The sequence below is a fragment of the Lissotriton vulgaris genome, chromosome 1_2 (genome assembly GCF_964263255.1).
Source record: "Lissotriton vulgaris chromosome 1_2, aLisVul1.2, whole genome shotgun sequence".
Classification (NCBI taxonomy): Eukaryota; Metazoa; Chordata; class Amphibia; order Caudata; family Salamandridae; genus Lissotriton; species Lissotriton vulgaris.
Window position 1 is genome coordinate 266,273,725 of NC_141686.1, and position 20,060 is coordinate 266,293,784.

Below are 20,060 nucleotides of genomic sequence, written 5' to 3' on the forward strand. Positions count from 1 at the left end.
GGGGGAGCGTAGTGCAGGTGTTCACGGACAACACCACCGCCATGTGGTACTCCAACAAACAGGGCGGAGTGCAGTCGTGGACCCTCTGCCAGGAGACTCTGCGCCTCTGGAATTGGCTGGAACATCAGGGCATGACCCTGGTGGTTCAACACCTGGCAGGTGTTAACCATAAAACTCAGCTCTCCTTCCCTCTTTTCCTGGTCTGCAACCTCACTCACCCTACCAACAGGTTCCGCTAGCGCTTGGACACCTCAGGGCAGCAATTCGCGCTCTAAAAATTCACTTTCATTCATTCATTCATTCATTCAGGTTCTCTGAACGCCAGGGTGGACGAACTCAGCCGGCGGTGCATGATGGATTACGAATGGCGTCTGAACTCGGATGTGGCGCAAGGCCTCTTTCTGCCGTGGGGAGCACCTTGGTTAGATCTATTCGCCACAAAAGAGAACGCGCAATGTCATCAGTTCTGCGCATTGGAATTTCCAAGGCGGCACTCGCTCGGAGACGCTTTTCGTCGCGAGTGGAGTTGCGGTCTGTTGTACGCCTTTCCGCTTATACCACTTCTGCCCAGATTGCTGAAGAAGATCAAGCGTGACCGGGCCCAAGTTATCCTTGTGGCTCCGGACGGGGCACGAAGGTACTGGTATCTCGAGCTACTCAGTATGTCTGTCGGTCCCCCGGTTCGTCTGCCTTTTCAGGAGGACCTTCTGTCGCAGCAGCGGGGGATGGCTCTCCACCCGAACCTGTCCAGTCTCCACCTTCATGCTTGGAGATTGAGCGCCGACAGTTGAGGCCATTTGACTTGCCTCCTGAAGTCTGTACTGTGATTCTGGCAGCCAGGCGTCCCTCCACAAAGTCGGTATACGCCTGCAGGTGGAACAGATTTGTGGCATGTGCACAGCAAAGGCTGTCGATTCTCTCTCGGACCCTCTTTCTGAGGTTCATCTCTTCCTTTTTTCTCTTGCCCAGCGGGGCTCTGCTCTGGGCACTCTCAAGGGCTACCTTTCTGCCCTTTCAGCCTTTTTTTAGGCTACCTGATCAGCCATCTTTGTTCAAGTCCCCAATTGTAAATAGGTTTTTGAAGGGCATCACACACATGTTCCCCCGTTCCATTCGTGATGCCTCAGTGGGACCTGAATCTCTACCTATCAGATGTGCGCTTCCTTTGAGCCACTTCATAACTGTTCTCTTCGCCGTCTTACTCTGAAGACTGCTTTCCTGGTCGCCATCACCTCTGCCAGGAGAGTGAGTGAGCTCCAAGCTCTTTCTTCCAAACCTCCTTTCCTTTCTGTCCATCCGGACAAGGTTGTGTTGCGGACAAGACCCTCTTTCCTGGCCAAGGTTGTCACAGCCTTCCACATCGGGCAGTCCATCACCTGGCCCTCCTTCTTTCCGCCTCCGCATCCCTCAAAGGAGGAAGAGCGGCTCCACCGTCTGGACCCAAAACGTGCGCTCTCGTTTTATCTGGATCGCACACGACAGTTCCGGGTGGATTACCAACTCTTTGTTGGTTACGTGGGCGCTAAGAAGGGACGGGCGGTACACAAGCGGACCATCTCTCAGTGGGTCGTGTTGTGTATCAAGGCATGCTACTCCTTGGCTAAGAAGGAACCTCCTGTTGGGCTGAGGGCCCATTCCACTCGGGCCACGGCGACTACTACTGCCCTGGGTCGGGGAGTCCCCTTGCAGGACATTTGTCAGGCAGCTACGTGGGCCTCGCTGCACACGTTTGCAAGACACTACTGCCTGGACAATCCAGTCCGGAGGGATGGCTTCTTTGGCCGTTCTGTCTTCCAGGACTTTCTGGTGTGATTATTGGTTTGCAGACCCACCACCGGGGTTGGTATTGCTGGGGTATCTATTCTAAGGTAAGGAATCTAAAACTAACCGGTTTCTTTCAGATGAACAAGTTACTTACCTTCGGTAACGATATATCTGGAAGAAACAGTAGTTAGTATTAGATTCCTTACCGCCCCACCCATCCTCCCCGTTCTGCGATCCGATATCTAGGGTTAAGGGCATCCCCTTTCAGGGCCCTAGTTTCATGGCAACAGTGTTGGTTTTTATCATGGCTCTGCGTTTTTGGCGTGGAAAAGCTGTGTATAAGAACTTACGTCAGCGCGTGAGGGCAGCGTCTGAGTACTCCGGCTACGTCATCCCGGCTCAAACGACGCCAACGAAGGACGCCGAGCCGCAGGCGACGCCTACGGACATGCAGGGGTACTGCTACGCAAAAGTTTCCGGATCCAGTCTGACGCCTAGGGATATTCTAAGGTAAAGAATCTAATGCCAACTACTGTTTCTTCCAGATATATATTGTTACCAAAGGTAAGTAACTTGTTCTTCAGGACAGGAAGCTATACTACTCGGTGCTCAATAAGTATCTGTCCCAAGACCTCTCCGCTCACGATATATAAAGCATTCCCCCAGGGACCTGGCCCACTCAGGGGGCAAACAAAAAAAACAAGCACTGGAAACCAAGCTTGTCTTTTGATTTTTTTTGCCTTGAATCCACAGAGTTCATAGCAAATAAAAAAAAAATACCACCAGGCCTAGGGGGTCAGGGTATTCCTACCCTGCCCCCTTAGGGTTTTTTGTCATTTAATACATCCTGGTTGAAGTGTTGGCAGCCAATCACATCTCACCATATATATATATTCATTGAAGGGTCTTTGCTAAAAACATATATATATATATGTAGTGAACAAGGCGGCAACGCCGAAACGCGTCTGAGCAGACACTGATCTAAGAATAAAAGTTTGGATTCATATTCACGGAGTCAGCGCCTTCTTCAATCGTATGAGCATGGTATGAAAGAATATATATATATATATATATATATATATATATATATATATATATATATATATATATATATTTAACAATGATAGCTCCTACCCTGTGGCAAGACACTTTAAGGCCGTCCCCAATAATAGTTTACAATGTCTTACATACTTTGTGATTGCCGTAGTGTCCAGACCCCGCAGGGGAGGTGATCGTGACAAAATGTTGAGAAGACTTGAATCCCAGTTTATTCTGGAACTAGATAGTCGTTTCCCTAATGGTCTGAATACCACTGAAGGCCTTCATGTATTCCTCTAATATAGAGAGCACCAAATATTGGCTAGATTGGTTTTGGAGCTTCCTGCCTCAACCGTCTTCCTTACCTATGAGTTTCTGAAAAAATATTTTATTTCTACCTTTTCACATTATCTTAACAGCACCAATTACGAATTAATTTTCTTGATATATTTTTTCCAATTTGTTATTTCTATCTTCCTCCTTTTTGGATGATAGATAGCCACATAGTAGAGGGCACTACATATTATAAGACATAGACAAAGGGGCATGATGATAAGTAGTCCTTAGGCTAGATCTCTTCTACTTCATATATATTTTTTTGCAATTTTGTTTTGACATTATAGAGTTGCACAATGCAAGATATTATGTACATGAGCCAACCACACAAATAAGCATTTATGCAGTAATAACAAGGAACATATGTATGTAACAGAACCATTACCATTATGTAGTGAATCTATATATGGATTCCAAGAACTATTTACAATGCACAGTGTTCGATTGTTTACAGATTCTTGTTTACAATGCGTTATTTTGCACAGTTATTGATTGCTTGCGAAATTTGCACCTTGCACATAGCACTTTATATGCTCTATGTTGCACCAAAAAATCTTTTGCGTAATTTGCACACTTGGATTTTAAACCATTAATTTGGTTTTCTTTTGTTCTGCTACTTTACATGTTGGCTGTACAGCATTTATGCAGTTATACTCCCTTTCTAATCTTGTATATAGCAACATATGTTTTAAATTTAAACACTTATGCATTTTTAAACGAATTGCAATTTTAAAATATATGTAGAGAACATCATTAGAAAACAGACTACTTAGCCTAATGTTTGTAGTATGTCTTCCACATCTATAGTCACAAGGGGTGTTGATGTAATGGGTTTGAAAAAAACCGGGAAAAAAATATATATAAAGTGTGGAAAAATACTTATCTGACGATCTGTGAGCAAGGGCGGACGCCCAAAACGCGCCGGATCTGGTGGCTTGACGAAAATAAATCAACTTGCCTAATATAAACACTGGAGTCGCGTGGTCTTTTTCTATCGCTGGCGAGGTGGTGGGAGAGACTACAACGGACGCATTTGAAATCGGAAGGTGGTTGCTTCTGAGGCGACTCCACTCCCCATAAGCTGGCTGCAGCGCTTAAACCAGGATTTGTTTGTTTCTCCAAGGAAAGCTTCAAGCAGCAGCCCCCGCTCCTAACCGGAATCTAACTCCACGAGAATTGGCTCAAGCGAAATGCATCTGATGAAACGCTGCAAACGCTGAAATTGACTAATCTCGTAGCGGTGAGTGCATCCGGAATCGTGAACGGTGGGGAGGAGTTTTAAGGCACATAACAATAAGACTTTTGGGAACTAATCGCGTTCAAGCCTTATTGTAATAATATCTTTGCGTATAAGTATTTTCAAGCCAACCGCAACATGCCAGCGGAAACTGTAAGAGAAAGGGAGGCGGCGGCAGATGTGCTCTATTCTAATCTACCCAAAGTGCCCACGAAGCCGGGAAACATCAAACCCGCGCCGAATGTAAACAACGACACGGAGGAGGGCAAAATAAAAACGACATTGAAACGGCTTGAGAAATGCATGCGTCAGGAACTTACGAAGTGGTGGGAGCACAAATCCCTCACAAAATACTTGGAGGAGGGTCGTGTCCCAAGAGGCCTTCGAATACTTCTGGCCCCAGCTACGAAGACCCAAATCCCGAGATGCTAAAAGAGTGGGGACAAACGAATTTAGACTCCTTGAGCAAACTAATTCAGATCCTTGTCAAATATGCTGTAATTGACAGGGAGAAACTGATGAAAGAAATTGATAACATCAATGAGACACTGGCTCCATTTGAACCCAGGGAACTCATTACAACAACTCGGAAAGAAATTGATGACAGACTAAAACTACAAGAGGAGAAAATCAAAACACGCAAAATATTTAAATTTGCAAGAGACAAGGAGGATTATGCCCAGGGCCGCATTTTCACATTTGCAAAAAAATATGAAACAGCCAAAAAAACAAAATTAGCACAGCAAATTGGAAAAAATGCACTGAAACAACAATCTAATGTCTCGGCTTCAACATCAGCCAATGCGGGAGCCAGAAGTGACGATGCAGCAGAAATCAGTGAGATCGAATCACTGACCAGTGGCTCAACATCGGATGACGGCGAGGGGCAATCCCTGGAAGTAAGCACTACAATCTTGAATCTAGGAGAAGAGATTGATTTTTTAGTCTCGGACCGCCTGCAGACCCTAAGACCACGGAAGCGACAAGAACAGCAGCCGAAAAAAGATCTGAATGTAACAAAAGGAGAAGGAACCGCCGCAAAAAACAAAAAATCACCAAAAAAAACAACGCGGCAGTATTGGCGGCAAAAGAAATAAATAACAATGTCATCATCAACTTATCTGAGACAGTACTTACTGAGGCGGAGAAACAAATCCTCAGTTTGGGACTAACATATTGTCCTGTCTCTGACTTCAATTACACAAAGGCTCGGGTTGATATATTTTGCTACATTCGTAAGCTGAAACTAATGAAATTCTTTAACATTAAAGATGGCTTGAAGGAAAACTTAGCTACCAAACCCAATACAACTGGTGCAAAAGGGACAACAGTTGAAAAAAATCCAAATGTTCAAGCGGGAGACACACAAACTTTTCTAACAATGCACCAATTGGCTGTGCCCACAACAACCAACAATGAGTCATCCTCTACTCAAGAAGAATTAAACATGGCACAAATTGGAATGGGTATGAGCCCCTTCAAGCCCAAATCTAACTTGAAATGAATGAAACTTATATAGCGCACGACTTACCCTGGGGCATCTCAGCGCTTGCTTAGGGAACCCGTCCTGGTATTCCCCTGTGAGATAACCCTGGCAGGGTATCCACAAGGTGAAAGCCAGGCATCCCACCGCGAGGGGCCGTTGTGGAGATTAAGCAAGCTATTGCCCAGAGTCGCAGAGTGTGAACCCGTGAGTTGAGAAGGCACCGGAGCGAGAATTAATGAGTCCGTGGAATTTTGAGCCCAAGACCCGCCGAGGTGGGGAATTGAACCCTGGTCCCGGGCCGAACTCAAGCTCCAGGTCTGCCGCCTCTAACCCCTGAGCCACACTTCATACCAAACATGCCTAAGGATGCTATAGACACGTTTCACGGCGTTATAGTGGAAGATCTGAAACAACTTTATCACAAGGTAAAGCACCGAAAACGCTACAAAAGCCTAAAGGAACAGGAATACATGACTTTGGTTAAAAAATTGAACAAGAACCAAGAAATTATTGTAACAATGGCAGACAAGGGAGGCAACGTGGTGATCTGGCCCCAAACAGACTATATTCAAGAGGCCTCAAGACAACTAGGCGATGGGGCTTGTTACACAAAAACAAACATGAAAATGTATAATGAGGCAAAGGAATCGCTGAAAAAACTATTATACAAATGGAAGAGAGAAGGTATGTTGTCCAAATGTGAACATGAATTTCTCCATGTCGAATCACCCGTACTTCCCAAACTATACCTATTACCAAAAGTACATAAAAAAACCATTCCTGTATCTGGTCGCCCGATCATTTCTGCCATATCCAGTGTTGCTGAACACATTGGGGAATACATTGACTATTTCCTGCAAAACATGGTAAAAACCCTGCCTACATACATAAAAGACACTGGCCATTTCATCAGCAAAATTAGAAATGTTCCCTGGAATGATGAATTGCTTTTTATAACACTCGATATAGAGTCTCTCTATACAAGCATCGAACATGAAACTGGTTTAAGAGCATTAGAACACTTCCTGGGAACACGAACTATTGATTGTTACAAACATAACAAAATGCTGTTGGAACTAATTACTTGGTGTCTTCATAATAATTTCTTTATGTTTGGCGGGGAGATCTATTTGCAACAACGTGGTGTAGCGATGGGTGCCTGCTTCTCCCCCAGCTATGCGTGTTTACACGTAGGCTGGTGGGAGGAGCAGGTACTCAAGCGCACATATGGAGCCTTAATGAACAACAACGTAGTCCATTGGATGCGTTTTATTGACGATGTGTTTGTTCTGTGGAGAGGGGACAAATTGAGTGCGGAAAACTTTATCAAAAATATTAACGTCAATGACCAAAACCTTAAATTCACATCATCCATCAGCAATGTGGAAGCTGAATTTCTAGATGTTAAGGTCTTCATTCATGAAGGAAAACTGGCCACTAAATTGCACCGCAAAAGCACTGCTGGGAACAGCATTCTTCATGCCAGCAGCGCTCACCCCAAACACATTATTGATAATATCCCCTTTTGAGACTCAAGAGAATCTGTAGTACGGAAACAGATTTCAGCAGATGTATGGAGGAATCCCTAGAAAGATTCCGATGCAGAGGATTCAAAGAATGCATCCTTAAACAAGCCGTTGCCAAAACTAAAGCAAGATCCCGAGAATCTCTATTGGCAACTGAAACTACATCTGACAATACTGATATTATCTCTAACTCAAGCACAGAAATAATGGCCCCTAGACTAATTATGACCTTTAACAAGCAGGAAAGGAAAATCAGATCAATTGTAAAACAAAGATGGCCAGTCTTAAAAACAGACCTAGTTTTGTCACCTAGATTGCCAGAAGGACCGAACATAACATATAGAAGAGGCCCTTGCCTTAGGACCCAAAATAGCAGAGAATTCCCTGAACTAACCATAAAAGACAATTGGATGCTTCGACCAGGGTTTACTTGCTGTCCTAATTGCAGGGCCTGCAAGTTCGGGATTAATACCAAAGAGTATTTTACACCATTTAATCCCACCCCAATCAAAATCATGGGATCCTTCAATTGCAAAACCGAATTTGCAGTCTATATCCTGACATACACCTGTGGTCTTAGATATGTGGGTAGTACCCGACTACAGGTACATGTCAGGATACTACAACACCTCAGAGCAATAGTTAACAATGATAGCTCCTACCCTGTGGCAAGACACTTTAAGGCAGTCCACAATAATAGTTTACAATGTCTTACATACTTTGTGTTTGCCGCAGTGTCCAGACCCCGCAGGGGAGGTGATTGTGACAAAATGTTGAGAAGACTTGAATCCCAGTTTATTCTGCAACTAGATAGTCGTTTCCCTAATGGTCTGAATACCAATGAAGACCTTCATGTATTCCTCTAATATAGAGAGCACCAAATATTGGCTAGATTGGTTGTGGAGCTTCCTGCCTCAACCGTCTTCCTTACCTATGAGTTTCTGAAAAAATATTTTATTTCTACCTTTTCACATTATCTTAACAGCACCAATTACGAATTAATTTTCTTGATATATTTTTTCCAATTTGTTATTTCTATCTTCCTCCTTTTTGGATGATAGATAGCCACATAGAAGAGGGCACTACATATTATAAGACATAGACAAAGGGGCATGATGATAAGTAGTCCTTAGGCTAGATCTCTTCTACTTCATATATATTTTTTTGCAATTTTGTTTTGACATTATAGAGTTGCACAATGCAAGATATTATGTACATGAGCCAACCACACAAATAAGCATTTATGCAGTAATAATAAGGAACATATGTATGTAACAGAACCATTACCATTATGTAGTGAATCTATATATGGGTTCCAAGAACTATTTACAATGCGTGATTTTGCACAGTGTTCGATTGTTTACAGATTCTTGTTTACAATGCGTTATTTTGCACAGTTATTGATTGCTTGCGAAATTTGCACCTTGCACATAGCACTTTATATGCTCTATGTTTCACCAAAAAATCTTTTGCGTAATTTGCACACTTGGATTTTAAACCATTAATTTGGTTTTCTTTTGTTCTGCTACTTTACATGTTGGCTGTACAGCATTTATGCAGTTATACTCCCTTTCTAATCTTGTATATAGCAACATATGTTTTAAATTTAAACACTTATGCATTTTTAAACGAATTGCAATTTTAAAATATATGTAGAGAACATCATTAGAAAACAGACTACTTAGCCTAATGTTTGTAGTATGTCTTCCACATCTATAGTCACAAGGGGTGTTGATGTAATGGGTTTGAAAAAAACGGGAAAAAAATATATATAAAGTGTGAAAAAATACTTATCTGACGATCTGTGATCAAGGGCGGACGCCCGAAACGCGTCGGATCTGGTGGCTTGACGAAAATAAATCAACTTGCCTAATATAAACACTGGAGTTGCGTGGTCTTTTTCTCTCGCTGTCGAGGTGGTGGGAGAGACTACAACGGACGTATATATATATATATATATATATATATATATATATATATATATATATATATATATATATATATATATATATATATATATATATAAATATTCTTTAAGAAGAGCTACTGATACACACAGCTTTTCAGCTCTTAACTCCCAAGTCACCCAGATGAAAGGTGAGCAGGTAAGAGCTGAAAAGCTGTGTGTATCAGTATCTCTTCTTTAAGAATTAATGGACAGTTAAGATCAGGTGTTATATCAGCCTCCAATTGACCCTGTTTCAGGATTTATGATAAAGCAGAGTGAATTATTAATGTTGTTCATCCCAGGAGCTGATAACTAAAAACGAGTAGTAGTAAAGGCATTAAACTTTAAGCATGTTTTATAATCTGTAAATGGATAAGACACTCAATAGTAAACGTGTTCCTGAAATATTCAGTGTTTGTTGGGAAGGGGAAATAGGGTTTTTATATCAAGACCCCATTGAGTATCCGTGAGGATCCACGACTCATCATTCATTGATTAACAAAATCTTTCTTAAGATGCTAAACATGATTCATTCTCATAAATTACATCATTTACCGTAGGACTATACATTTCACATGCTCTCAGAGACTGTGCAACCGTATACCATCACTGCCTCCTTACTGGCTTCTAGCCATAGATTCACAATAAAAGGTGCTTCTGCTATGGTCATGCCCATGGATCGCCCGATGCCCTGGCGATGGTTTACTTTTGTGGGTGACTTGTTGTACAAGGCCCCTTTGCTCTTCACATGCTCCGAGTAGCCATGCTTCCTTGTGTTGCATGCTTTACGCTTCTCAGCTCATGTGCCCCTCATTGCATTTCTTACATCCATGCATTCATATGCTCATTTCTCATTCATAAACTTCTGCTTCATTCAGTTTAATGCCAGACGTTTATTATAACGTTGAACAGCGATTGCTAATATATTATGCATTAATGTAAAAGAGAACATTTGAATGTTGAGAGCTTCATTGTAGACAATGGAGTGCTTCGGGCTTCTAATGGCCAGTAGAAGCCCGGAGAGCAACCAATGTTGTTTTCCTTTCACACCTGTTTCTGTGAACAGAGGCCGCTCGGATCCCGAAGGGATTTAAATCCCCTTGGGCTCTGAGAGGCCTTTGTTTTTACAAATTAGAACAATCTGCCCTCTAGGGGTGGAATAGTCTAATAGCCTTAGAGCCCTCCATAGCGGACTCAACGAGCCATTAAAGGCCACACGAGCCTTCCGCTCAGACCTTTATCGCCGGATGGCATTAAATGGCCAGTAGAGCGGCTACGTCAGGATCTAAGGCTATATTATGGTATCACATTTTTATAAATGTGCACCAGAATTCAGAGGGTAATTATTGCATTTTATATCATTAATCATAAGGTATGGCCTTTTCATAGGACAAGAAAAGGGTATTTTATTCTGATGCAAAAGCATTTTCAGGCAGCACCATCTCCGCTTTAGTTGGGAACTTCGATGGATCCGCATGCTGCAAGCACCCTAGCTGAACGCCATGAGCTCACAGAGCCGGCTTTATCTATGCCTTTCGCGACTTAGAAGGCCACAATTGAGCCAAGTTTCGACCTTCTCACAACGCTGTGCTTTTTTAAAATGACTTTATTATCCAAGAAAGGTTTGCATGCTAGCGTTAATCTGAGAAGCTCATATAAGAACTTTGATGCAGGCAAGTTTTTGTTAGAGGCAAGAAAAGGGTGGCTACCATAGCTTGTTTTTTTCCCACCAAGATGATATAATGAATAACATCTTAGCACCATCTAATGTTGCTGTTTTTAATATACTGTTTAACCGCATGTTTAATTACAACCATTTTATTTATTTATGTAGGAACATCTTCTCTAATAGTCTGTACTAGATCAAGGCATGAGTTTTAGTAAAGCATTTCATATATATAGTGTGTATTTCTTGTATGTGTTGGACCAATAGGGGCTCTGGAACTCACTGTCAATAAAATGCTTCTGCTGCTTCACACAGGACTGATGGTTATCCTATAAGCATCATCCTCAAGTACAGAGCGAAAGGTACATGGACTACAGTCTGCCTGACTTCCTGGGTCGAGTTGGTAAGTGAACTTCCGCTTGGACTTTCCCGTGTGTTTTGGGTGTCTAAATCTGGGGCATTTCTGCTGGTGAACCTGCAAAAACATGTCGCTTAATTCACCTCCACAATCCTCTTTGGGCACAGAGCTACATTCAGAATTTGCAGATTTCTAAAGCAATGGCTTTTTTGTGTGTAACTTGCAACCCTGGGACTGATATATATATATATATATATATATATATATATATATATATATATATATATATATATATATATATATATATATATATATATATATATATATATATTATTAAAGAACTGTGCTCTTCACAGACAGATGGCCATAGACCACCTACATGTCTTTGTTTGGGCTCCTAGGTGCGTGTTCACAACACACGTGCATCTCTCTCTGAGGTCTCTTAGCCACACATTCCCAATGAGCAGACTTCCCCTGCTATTGTACCCCGTGCTTACCTTACAGCCCTGGTGCTGGTTCTTCCCGGATTGGGATCCTGTTCCCATGAATTGCAATTCCAGCTCCTGGATCATCGGCTCCTTCCAATCTAGAAACACAAACCAAGCCGTCAAATGGATGCAGGCTACTCTTGTGCAGTGAGTCACAAAGTCAAGCATCAAACGTAAGGAGGAGATTCTTCTGCTAATAGCAACAGAATACACAGGTTGTGGGCCAGCTATCTGATTTTCTGGCATCCAATGCTCTTCTTGACCACTCTCGTCCAGGCTTCCACCCTTTACATAGTACATGTACTGCTGTGTGATCATTGTGGTCCTCCGCGGACTCCTTACAAAGTTACGTAACCAGTTGTAAGGTATCTGGGTGTGGTCAATAAAGTTTATGACGTAGTGCATTCAGTTAACGGTTGCATGCCGAAGAATAAAGACATGAGTTTCAGAGCTTCCTGTGTTGTGCGTTCAATTGCGTGCCCCAGTGCTGGGGAGGAAGCGAGAGTCCAGAACCAGCACTTTCAGCTGCCACAGATAACATAATATTGATCTGAGGCCGAGGAGACTCTGCCGCCCTATTACTCGATCAGCCAAATGCCACACTGCCACATTTCCACACAATTCAAGGCTCAGGCACGGAAGATATAGGGCTTGTGTGTGTTGTTGACCCCACACTCACCGACAGTTACAGGAAAAGGCAATGGCTCTGACACAAAGTTTACAACCCGGTGAGCGACTGTACAGAATGTAACTATAAAGAAATGATGTAAGCCCGGTGAGGCAATTAGGGATTTTCGCCTGTGCCTAGAGTTTCTGCCTCTACATAGCTCCGTGCAAGCCCTCCCAGGGTGTTTTCATTCTAATAAAAAAGAAAGGGCGGCACCGGGAGGAGGTACAGCTATTATTGTAAAGAGGGATCTCACGGCGACGGGAATAACACCAACAAACGTTGCCACATATCCACGCCTTATGTAATATGTCAATTTGTGCTCACTGGAGCAGAAGTTTCTTACACTGATCAGTGAGTGCCTCAAAGCGATAATACAGAAGAAGAGGTATTAAGCCTTTCATCCACTCCAGGGAAACTTCACAAAGAGATGGTGAATAGTTCACTCTATTTCATAAGAGTTGGGGTGATGACTTCGATATAGGGGTGTAGGAAAGAAACATGGCAGACAGAAATCATCTGGAGAGCCTGGGTTAATGGTGTTAAGTGTCAATATAGTTAATTTACTGCTGACATGGTTATTTCAGTGGGGAGAGGATCATAAGGAAGATATTAATAATCATTTCTTGTCTCCAAGTACATTTTTTGGGCTTTAGATAAAAATAACAGGGCAATTCTTTACAGAATTGTTGTGACGACAAACACTGTGGCTCTAAAAAGATGTTATGGTTTTAAATATTTTTCTGATAAGATAAGAAACCTCTCAACTTTGCCACTGAATATAGTCACATTTGGCTATAAATATTTGTTTATTGTATAATTTCAATTCTACTTTGAAATTGAAGGCACTCTCCTTGGAATACGTTGCTCTCTATTTGTTTTGTAAATGTCTTACTTTTAGGTGACATAGTTGTAGAGAGTTGGGGAACCATTTATTCTGAATTATATTTGGTGTTAATGTGCCACCCTATCAAGTACACTTGTTAAATTATCACTGACAAATGTTAATGCTTCTTCAGTTGAACTTAAGTTGATGTTGTTAGTTAAACAATCTGTTTTAATTTTCACTACATTTCGCTGAAATATTTTTTTCCAAGAGCGCCACCGGTTGTTGAAACTACAAAAGGTGCATTGCTCTTTGTCTCTTTCGAAATTTGAAAAATGATCAGTGCAGATCATAGGGATTAAGTTAGAGACTTCAAACTATTTCATTGAGAACCGGATTTGATCAAGAGGAGGGCCCAAATTGTGGGTTGTTCTGTGAACAGTTTGGGAAACTCCAAAAGATCTCCTGCATTTGTAAAAGTCTGGGACTGCTGGATCTTGTATGTTATTCCTCTGATCACTGAAGTCACCTAAAAGGATCAGTTTTGGAAGGTTCAAAAGAGCAGTACCTTTGAATTCATAAAGATGAGGTAGAGATAAAGTATCTCTACTAGGTCTGTGATAGGCCACTAGGAATGGCCGAGACAGTTCCGCAGAGAGCAAATAAGTGCATAAAAGTTAAGGGCCCGGTGTACAAAGTATTTTTGAGGTCACCAACAGCCCGTAGAAACACCAAACTGCAATTCCGAAGAATTGCACTCTGTATTTGCAATTCGGTATTTGAAACCAGTGTGTTTGGGGCGTCCCTTCCAAATACCGAATTGTAGTGGTGTGTATTAATGTTTTGCTACCAAAATGCAGTCACTAAACATTAATATTTTACCGACACCTCAAAGGAGGTGGTAAGCCATTCACAAAAGGAAAGGAGTCCCTATGAGGCCCCTTCCCCTTAGAGAATGTAAAAAAAAAAAATTCAAGAGCAAGGGTTGGTCCCACGGAGCAACTCTTAAAAAATAAAACTTAAGCGTTTCACATTTATCTTTTGAAATGCAGTCCTTTTTTCTTTAAGGAAAACAGGCTGAGTTTCAAAGACAAACTGATTGCTTTAATTGAAAGCAATCACAGACATGGTCATCTGCTGATCCCAGCAGGCCAGCATACCTGTGATGGTCATCATTAATATGCATAACGGGGGTTTATTTGCTGTCCACTAAATCCAAAGTTTTATACATTAAGGATAGCGATTACCAAAAGCAATTCAGTAAAAATCGCTATTAGGAAAATCTCTATTCTGTTATTTGTACATCCGATCCTTGAGTCAATGACAAAGAAACACCGGGCATCTCAATGGAATGCATCAAACCACACCCTGCTGAAAAATATAAACATACCACTCAAATAAACAGGCGTGGGAAAATATTATTCATTTAACAAGCTTAAAGCAATAACACACTATTAACAATGTTCTTGTTTAGCTCTGTGTAGTTTCCACGCGAAACAAGGGATCAATATTGATCTCATCATCCTAAGGAGCGCATCTGGAGCTGGAAATACCTTTCTTGCTAGTTAGTTAGTCAATCAATCAATCAAGGACATTTATAGAGCGCACTACTTACCCGTAGGGTCTCAAGGCGCTTGGGGGAGGGGGGGTGCTGCTACTGCTCGAACAGCCAGGTCTTGAGCTTCTTCCTGAAGGAGAGGTGGTCTTGGGTCAGGCGCAGGTCGGTCGGGAGGGAGTCCCAGGTCTTGGCGGCCAGGTAGGAGAAGGACCTTCCTCCTGTTGTCGTTCTTCGGATGCGGGGGACGGCGGCGAGGGCGTGACTGGCAGATCGGAGATGGTGTTTGGGAGCGTAGAAGTTGATGCGGTTGTTGAGGTAGCTCGGGCCTTGATCGTGTAGGGCTTTGTGTGCGTGGGTGAGGAGCCGGAAGGTGATTCTTTTGTTGACGGGGAGCCAATGCAGGTCTCTCAGATGTCCGGAGATGTGGCTGTGTCGTGGGATGTCGAGGATGAGTCTGGCTGAGGTGTTCTGGATCCGCTGGAGTCTCTTCTGGAGCTTGGCAGTGGTTCCGGCGTAGAGGGCGTTGCCGTAGTCCAGTCGGCTGGTGACGAGGACCTGGGTGACCGTCTTCCTGGTCTCGGTGGGGATCCACCGGAAGATCTTCCGTAGCATGCGCAGGATGTTGAAGCACGACGAGGAGACGGCGTTGACTTGTCTGGTCATGGAGAGGGAGGAGTCCAGGATGAAGCCCAGGTTGCGTGCGTGGTCTGTCGGTTTGGGTGCGGTGCCCAGGGCGGGGGGCCACCAGGAGTCATCCCAGGCGGAGGGCGAGGAGCCCAGGATGAGGACTTCCGTCTTGTCTGAGTTCAGTTTCAGGCGGCTGGTCGTCATCCACTCGGCTACGTCTTTCATCCCTTCGTGAAGGTTGGCTCTGGCGGCGGCCGGGTCGTTGGTCAGGGAGAGGATCAGCTGGGTGTTGTCAGCGTAGGAGATGATGTTGAGGTTGTGTTGGCGTGCGATGGCCGCGAGGGGGCTCATGTAGACGTTGAAGAGGGTGGGGCTCAGCGAGGATCCTTGAGGGACGCCGCAGATGACTTCGGTGGCCTCTGACTTGTACGGTGGTAGACGGACTCTCTGTGTTCTTCCGTCGAGGAAGGAGATGATCCATTCCAGTGCCTTCTCCTGGATTCCGACGTTGCTGAGGCGCTGCACTAGGGTGCGGTGGCAGACAGTGTCGAATGCCGCGGAGAGGTCTAGGAGGATGAGAGCCGCTGTTTCTCCGTTGTCCATCAGGGCTCGGATGTCATCGGTGGCAGCGATGAGGGCGGTCTCGGTGCTGTGGTTGGTTCGGAAGCCAGACTGTGAGGGGTCGGGGGATCCATTCGTCTCACGGAAGGCGTCCAGCTGTTTGTCGACGGTCTTCTCGATGACTTTGGCTGGAAACGGGAGGAGCGAGATGGGGCGGTAATTCTTGAGTTCGGTGGGGTCCGCTGTTGGTTTCTTTAGTAGAGCGCTGAGTTCGGCGTGCTTCCAGCTCTCCGGGAAGGTGGCGGTGTCGAAGGAGGTGTTGATGATGTCCCGCAGGTGGGGTGCGATGACAGCGTCGGCCTTGTTGAAGACGTGGTGAGGGCAGGGGTCGGTCGGAGATCCGGAGTGGATGGAGTTCATCATGCGGACGGTGTCTTCGGTGCTGATCGGAGTCCAGGCGCGGAGGGTGGTGGTGGGGGGCGGTGGTTCGGTCGTGGCGTGCGTCGGTTGAGTGCTGAAGCTGTTGTGTATGTCCGCGATCTTGTTGTGGAAGTAGGAGGCGAGGGAGTTGCAGAGGTCTTGCGATGGGGTGATGTCGTTGTTTCCGGCGTTGGGGTTGGAGAGCTCTTTCACGATGTTGAAGAGTTCCTTGCAGTTGTGTGCGTTGTTGTCCAGCCGGTCCTTGAATGCAGTTTTCTTGGTGGCGCGGATCAGTTGGTGGTGCTTCCGGGTGGCAAGCTTGAGGGTGGTCATGTTGTCCGGTGTTGTTTCTCTTCTCCAGGCTTTCTCGAGGGCTCGGCAGTTCTTCTTGGAGCTCTTGAATTCGTCGGTGAACCATGGGGCCTTCTTGCTGCCGGGTCTGCTGGGCGGGGTCCTCAGTGGGGCGAGTTCGTCCGCGCAGTTGCTGATCCACTTCGTGAGGTTGTCGGCGGCCTGGCTGGGGTTCGCTGAGCTGGCGGGAGGGTGCTGGCTCAGGGAAGCGGCGAGCTGGTCGGCTGTGATCTTGTTCAAGCTTCTTCGAGCAACCTGTTGCTGGTGGTGGTGGATCGTCGTTCTTCTGAAGGTGAAGTGGACGCAGCTGTGGTCCGTCCAGTGGAGTGTAGTGGCGTGGCTGAAGGCGATGTCTTTGCTGGATGAGAAGACGGCGTCGAGTGTGTGTCCGGCAAGGTGGGTGGGGGTGGACACCAGCTGCTTGAGTCCGAGGTTGGCGAGGTTGTCGAGCAGGGTGATGGTGTTGCGGTCGTTGTTGTTCTCCAGGTGGAAGTTGATGTCCCCCAGGAGGATGTAGTCAGCGGAGGGGAGGGCATGCGGGCTGACGAAGTCGGCGATGTCCTCGCTGAATTGTGTGCGTGGTCCCGGGGGTCGGTAGATCAGGGTGCCTCTGAGGGTGGTCTTCGGGTCGGTGCGGATCTGGAAGTGTAGGTGTTCGGCGGTAGTCAGGGTGTCGTCGGTGTTGGTCGTGATGTGGATGGTGTCCCTGTGGATGATGGCGATGCCTCCTCTTAGTCTTATCTCCTCTGTACTCCTTTCTTGCTGACTCCCAACAAAATCTCAGTCAGTAGTCAATCGATAAATATTAGGGGTGGGTGGTAAACTCTGTTCCTCCGTTGCCCACTCCATGCTCCGCTTGGAGTGTGTAGTTCCGGTAAACTATGCCAACCGCCACATGGCGGAGTTTTTTCACAATGTTAAGTTGGCAAGCACAAGCAAGAAAATCAAGCACTAGACCAACTCCTAGTGAGATTTCTTATTGCCGGTGGTCACGGCAGCTTGAGTTGGGAAAGCTGCCGCTCAAGTAGAAAATCTACTCGAGCAGCTGAAAGAATCAGTACCGTCTGATGCACCGCATAGGCAGCCGCCCTGATTTGACAGTGCGGGACAAGCTCCCAGTGCTAAAAATCAGCATTAGTAGTGCAATGTACCAGAATCTCGCAGAGTTTGTAGGTAACTCTGCGGAATTCCACAGAGTGAAACTCCACGAGATCCATCCACCCCAATAATTATTCAGTTTAAATATGTGACACCAAAAACCTGGACCATGAGGAGTTCAGCCTTTTACCACTGATTGAATGACTGAGTGGGTTAATACCTCACACTTTACTCTCACGTGAACCTGGGTGGAATGGACACGGGTGAACTGTTCACCCGCCTTGACACATGTAAATCTTCTCACATCCTGCACTGGCCAGATTGTTTTATTATGTTAGATGAGTTTGCTCCTTCAATCTAAAGTAAAAAGAACTCAGAACGACAGCCCTCGTCTCTTAAAGGCAACAGGAAAATTGTAGGGATACTGAAAGAATGTGAAACCCTAAGCATTATGAAGACCTTCGTACTACTTGTTGAGCCAACAGAAGATTTAACAAGAAACGTATCCAGGGGTCCACTGCCTCCTATCTAAGATAGCAGATAGACTGGGATACGACCGCCCCAAGAAAGCTGTCCGTTGTCAACAACTTGCAGCCTTCTTTGTAGAAACATGAGCTCCATATGATCACCTCTGCCCCCACCACAGACCTCTTTAAAAGTACCTCAATATTGTACAAAACATCTCCATCCAGCTGGCAGTCTCCTCACCAGTTTTATCCATAGTCAGGCCCGGACTGCCCATAGCGGGCACCGGGCAATCCCCCGGTGCGCCTCAAGGGTGGGGGCCGGTTTTGAGCCCCTGGGGGCCGATTTTGTTACAGGGCCGTTTTTGCAGCATAGCTGCAAAATAGGCCGTGCAACAAAATCGGAATTGGCACAATCCCCAGTCTGAGCCCCCAAAATATAGAACTCTCTCGCCCCCTAGTTTTCCAGACAACTTTCTTGCTCAGGGTATCTGGACTTACAGCGCTCTCTATACCACAGGTAGCTTCTTGGCGCTAGCCGTCTTCGTCATTGCCTATCTAACCTCGTCACTTCACTCCAGTGTCACTTCAGTTGCCTGGCACACCTGCTGACACCTCTATATTACTCTGTTTGTTCCGGGCTCTTTAGCGCACCCACCCTTCTGCTTCTAGGTACCCCCCCCCCCCCCCCCCCCCTTCCACCCACGCTCTCTTTTTGAACTTAAAACTTCGCTCTCATATCAAAGCGACGAAGCCTGTTTTCTTTCTTTTGTTGGGAATCTTCCGTCCTACCTTTGTATGTTTTGCTACCTATTGTTTCGCACCTGTTTTCGCCTCTTTGTAAAGTGCGCTGGTGCCGTCCTTGCCTGTTTCGTGTGTAGCAAAAACAATGTATACATAAATCATACAGACAAGTCCCATGTTCAAAGGCCTGCTACAAACCACACTTAAACGTAACTAGAATCACAGGAGACATTCCAGGACGCCAAACCTTCTCAACCAACAGATACGAACACATTGCCAGCCAAACAAAAGAATACAATTATAGATACACAACATTCTAACTTGACAGAAAACAACATTCCTAAAGTACACTATATACACTCTTCCAGCACCAGGATGCAGGCCCCCTACATTTTGACTACTCCCACGTTTCAGGCTCTTTTCGTTGAATTGTCGAGGATGCTGTTCACGCAATCAGAAATGTCTATTTCCCTCAGTATGTTTATAGTATTGTCACAAACGTTCAAGGAGATCACCCTTTTAAGGACCTCCTAGATAAACACCTACATTAGGTTTATTTTGATACGAAATAACATACCAGTTTTCTAGCTCTTTGATTATGTTATCATGTCAAACACTGTTGATAAAGTTTACAAAGTGGATTGCTTATATGTTTTCGCTCCTCCATGGGACCAGCGTGTTAAACCCACATTTACACATCTGTAGCATAAACTCAGCACACGTGAGAAAAATGCTGACTTATTACAGAAGTGACTGGGGTACGCGCAGCTTCACTGACATATCCGAACGCGTGGAGTCCTCGGGTACAGCGTGAAAAGGAGATGTGGATTGCAAATGTGTGTGTGGATATGTGGTGTTGGGAAGGAAATCTCTGGCGTATCTCCGGAGAGAGTGTGC

The 20,060-nt window shown here is 44.9% G+C and overlaps 1 protein-coding gene and 1 long non-coding RNA gene across 2 annotated transcripts in view; one reads left to right on the top strand and one right to left on the bottom strand.

The window, feature by feature from the left end:
* The window catches only part of LOC147736465 (glial cell line-derived neurotrophic factor-like), a 207,868-nt gene that overhangs the window by 66,974 nt on the left and 120,834 nt on the right, over nucleotides 1–20,060 (bottom strand). Inside the window, exon 2 of the mRNA XM_086953193.1 lies at nucleotides 11,857–11,945. Coding sequence (XP_086809319.1) covers nucleotides 11,857–11,931 — 75 coding nt within the window. The 5' untranslated portion in view covers nucleotides 11,932–11,945. The remainder of the gene's footprint in view (nucleotides 1–11,856; nucleotides 11,946–20,060) is intronic.
* Nucleotides 1–20,060, top strand: part of LOC147736466 (uncharacterized) — a 259,360-nt gene that overhangs the window by 52,506 nt on the left and 186,794 nt on the right. The window contains exon 2 of the long non-coding RNA XR_015307560.1: nucleotides 11,317–11,404. This is a non-coding gene — a long non-coding RNA (uncharacterized LOC147736466). The remainder of the gene's footprint in view (nucleotides 1–11,316; nucleotides 11,405–20,060) is intronic.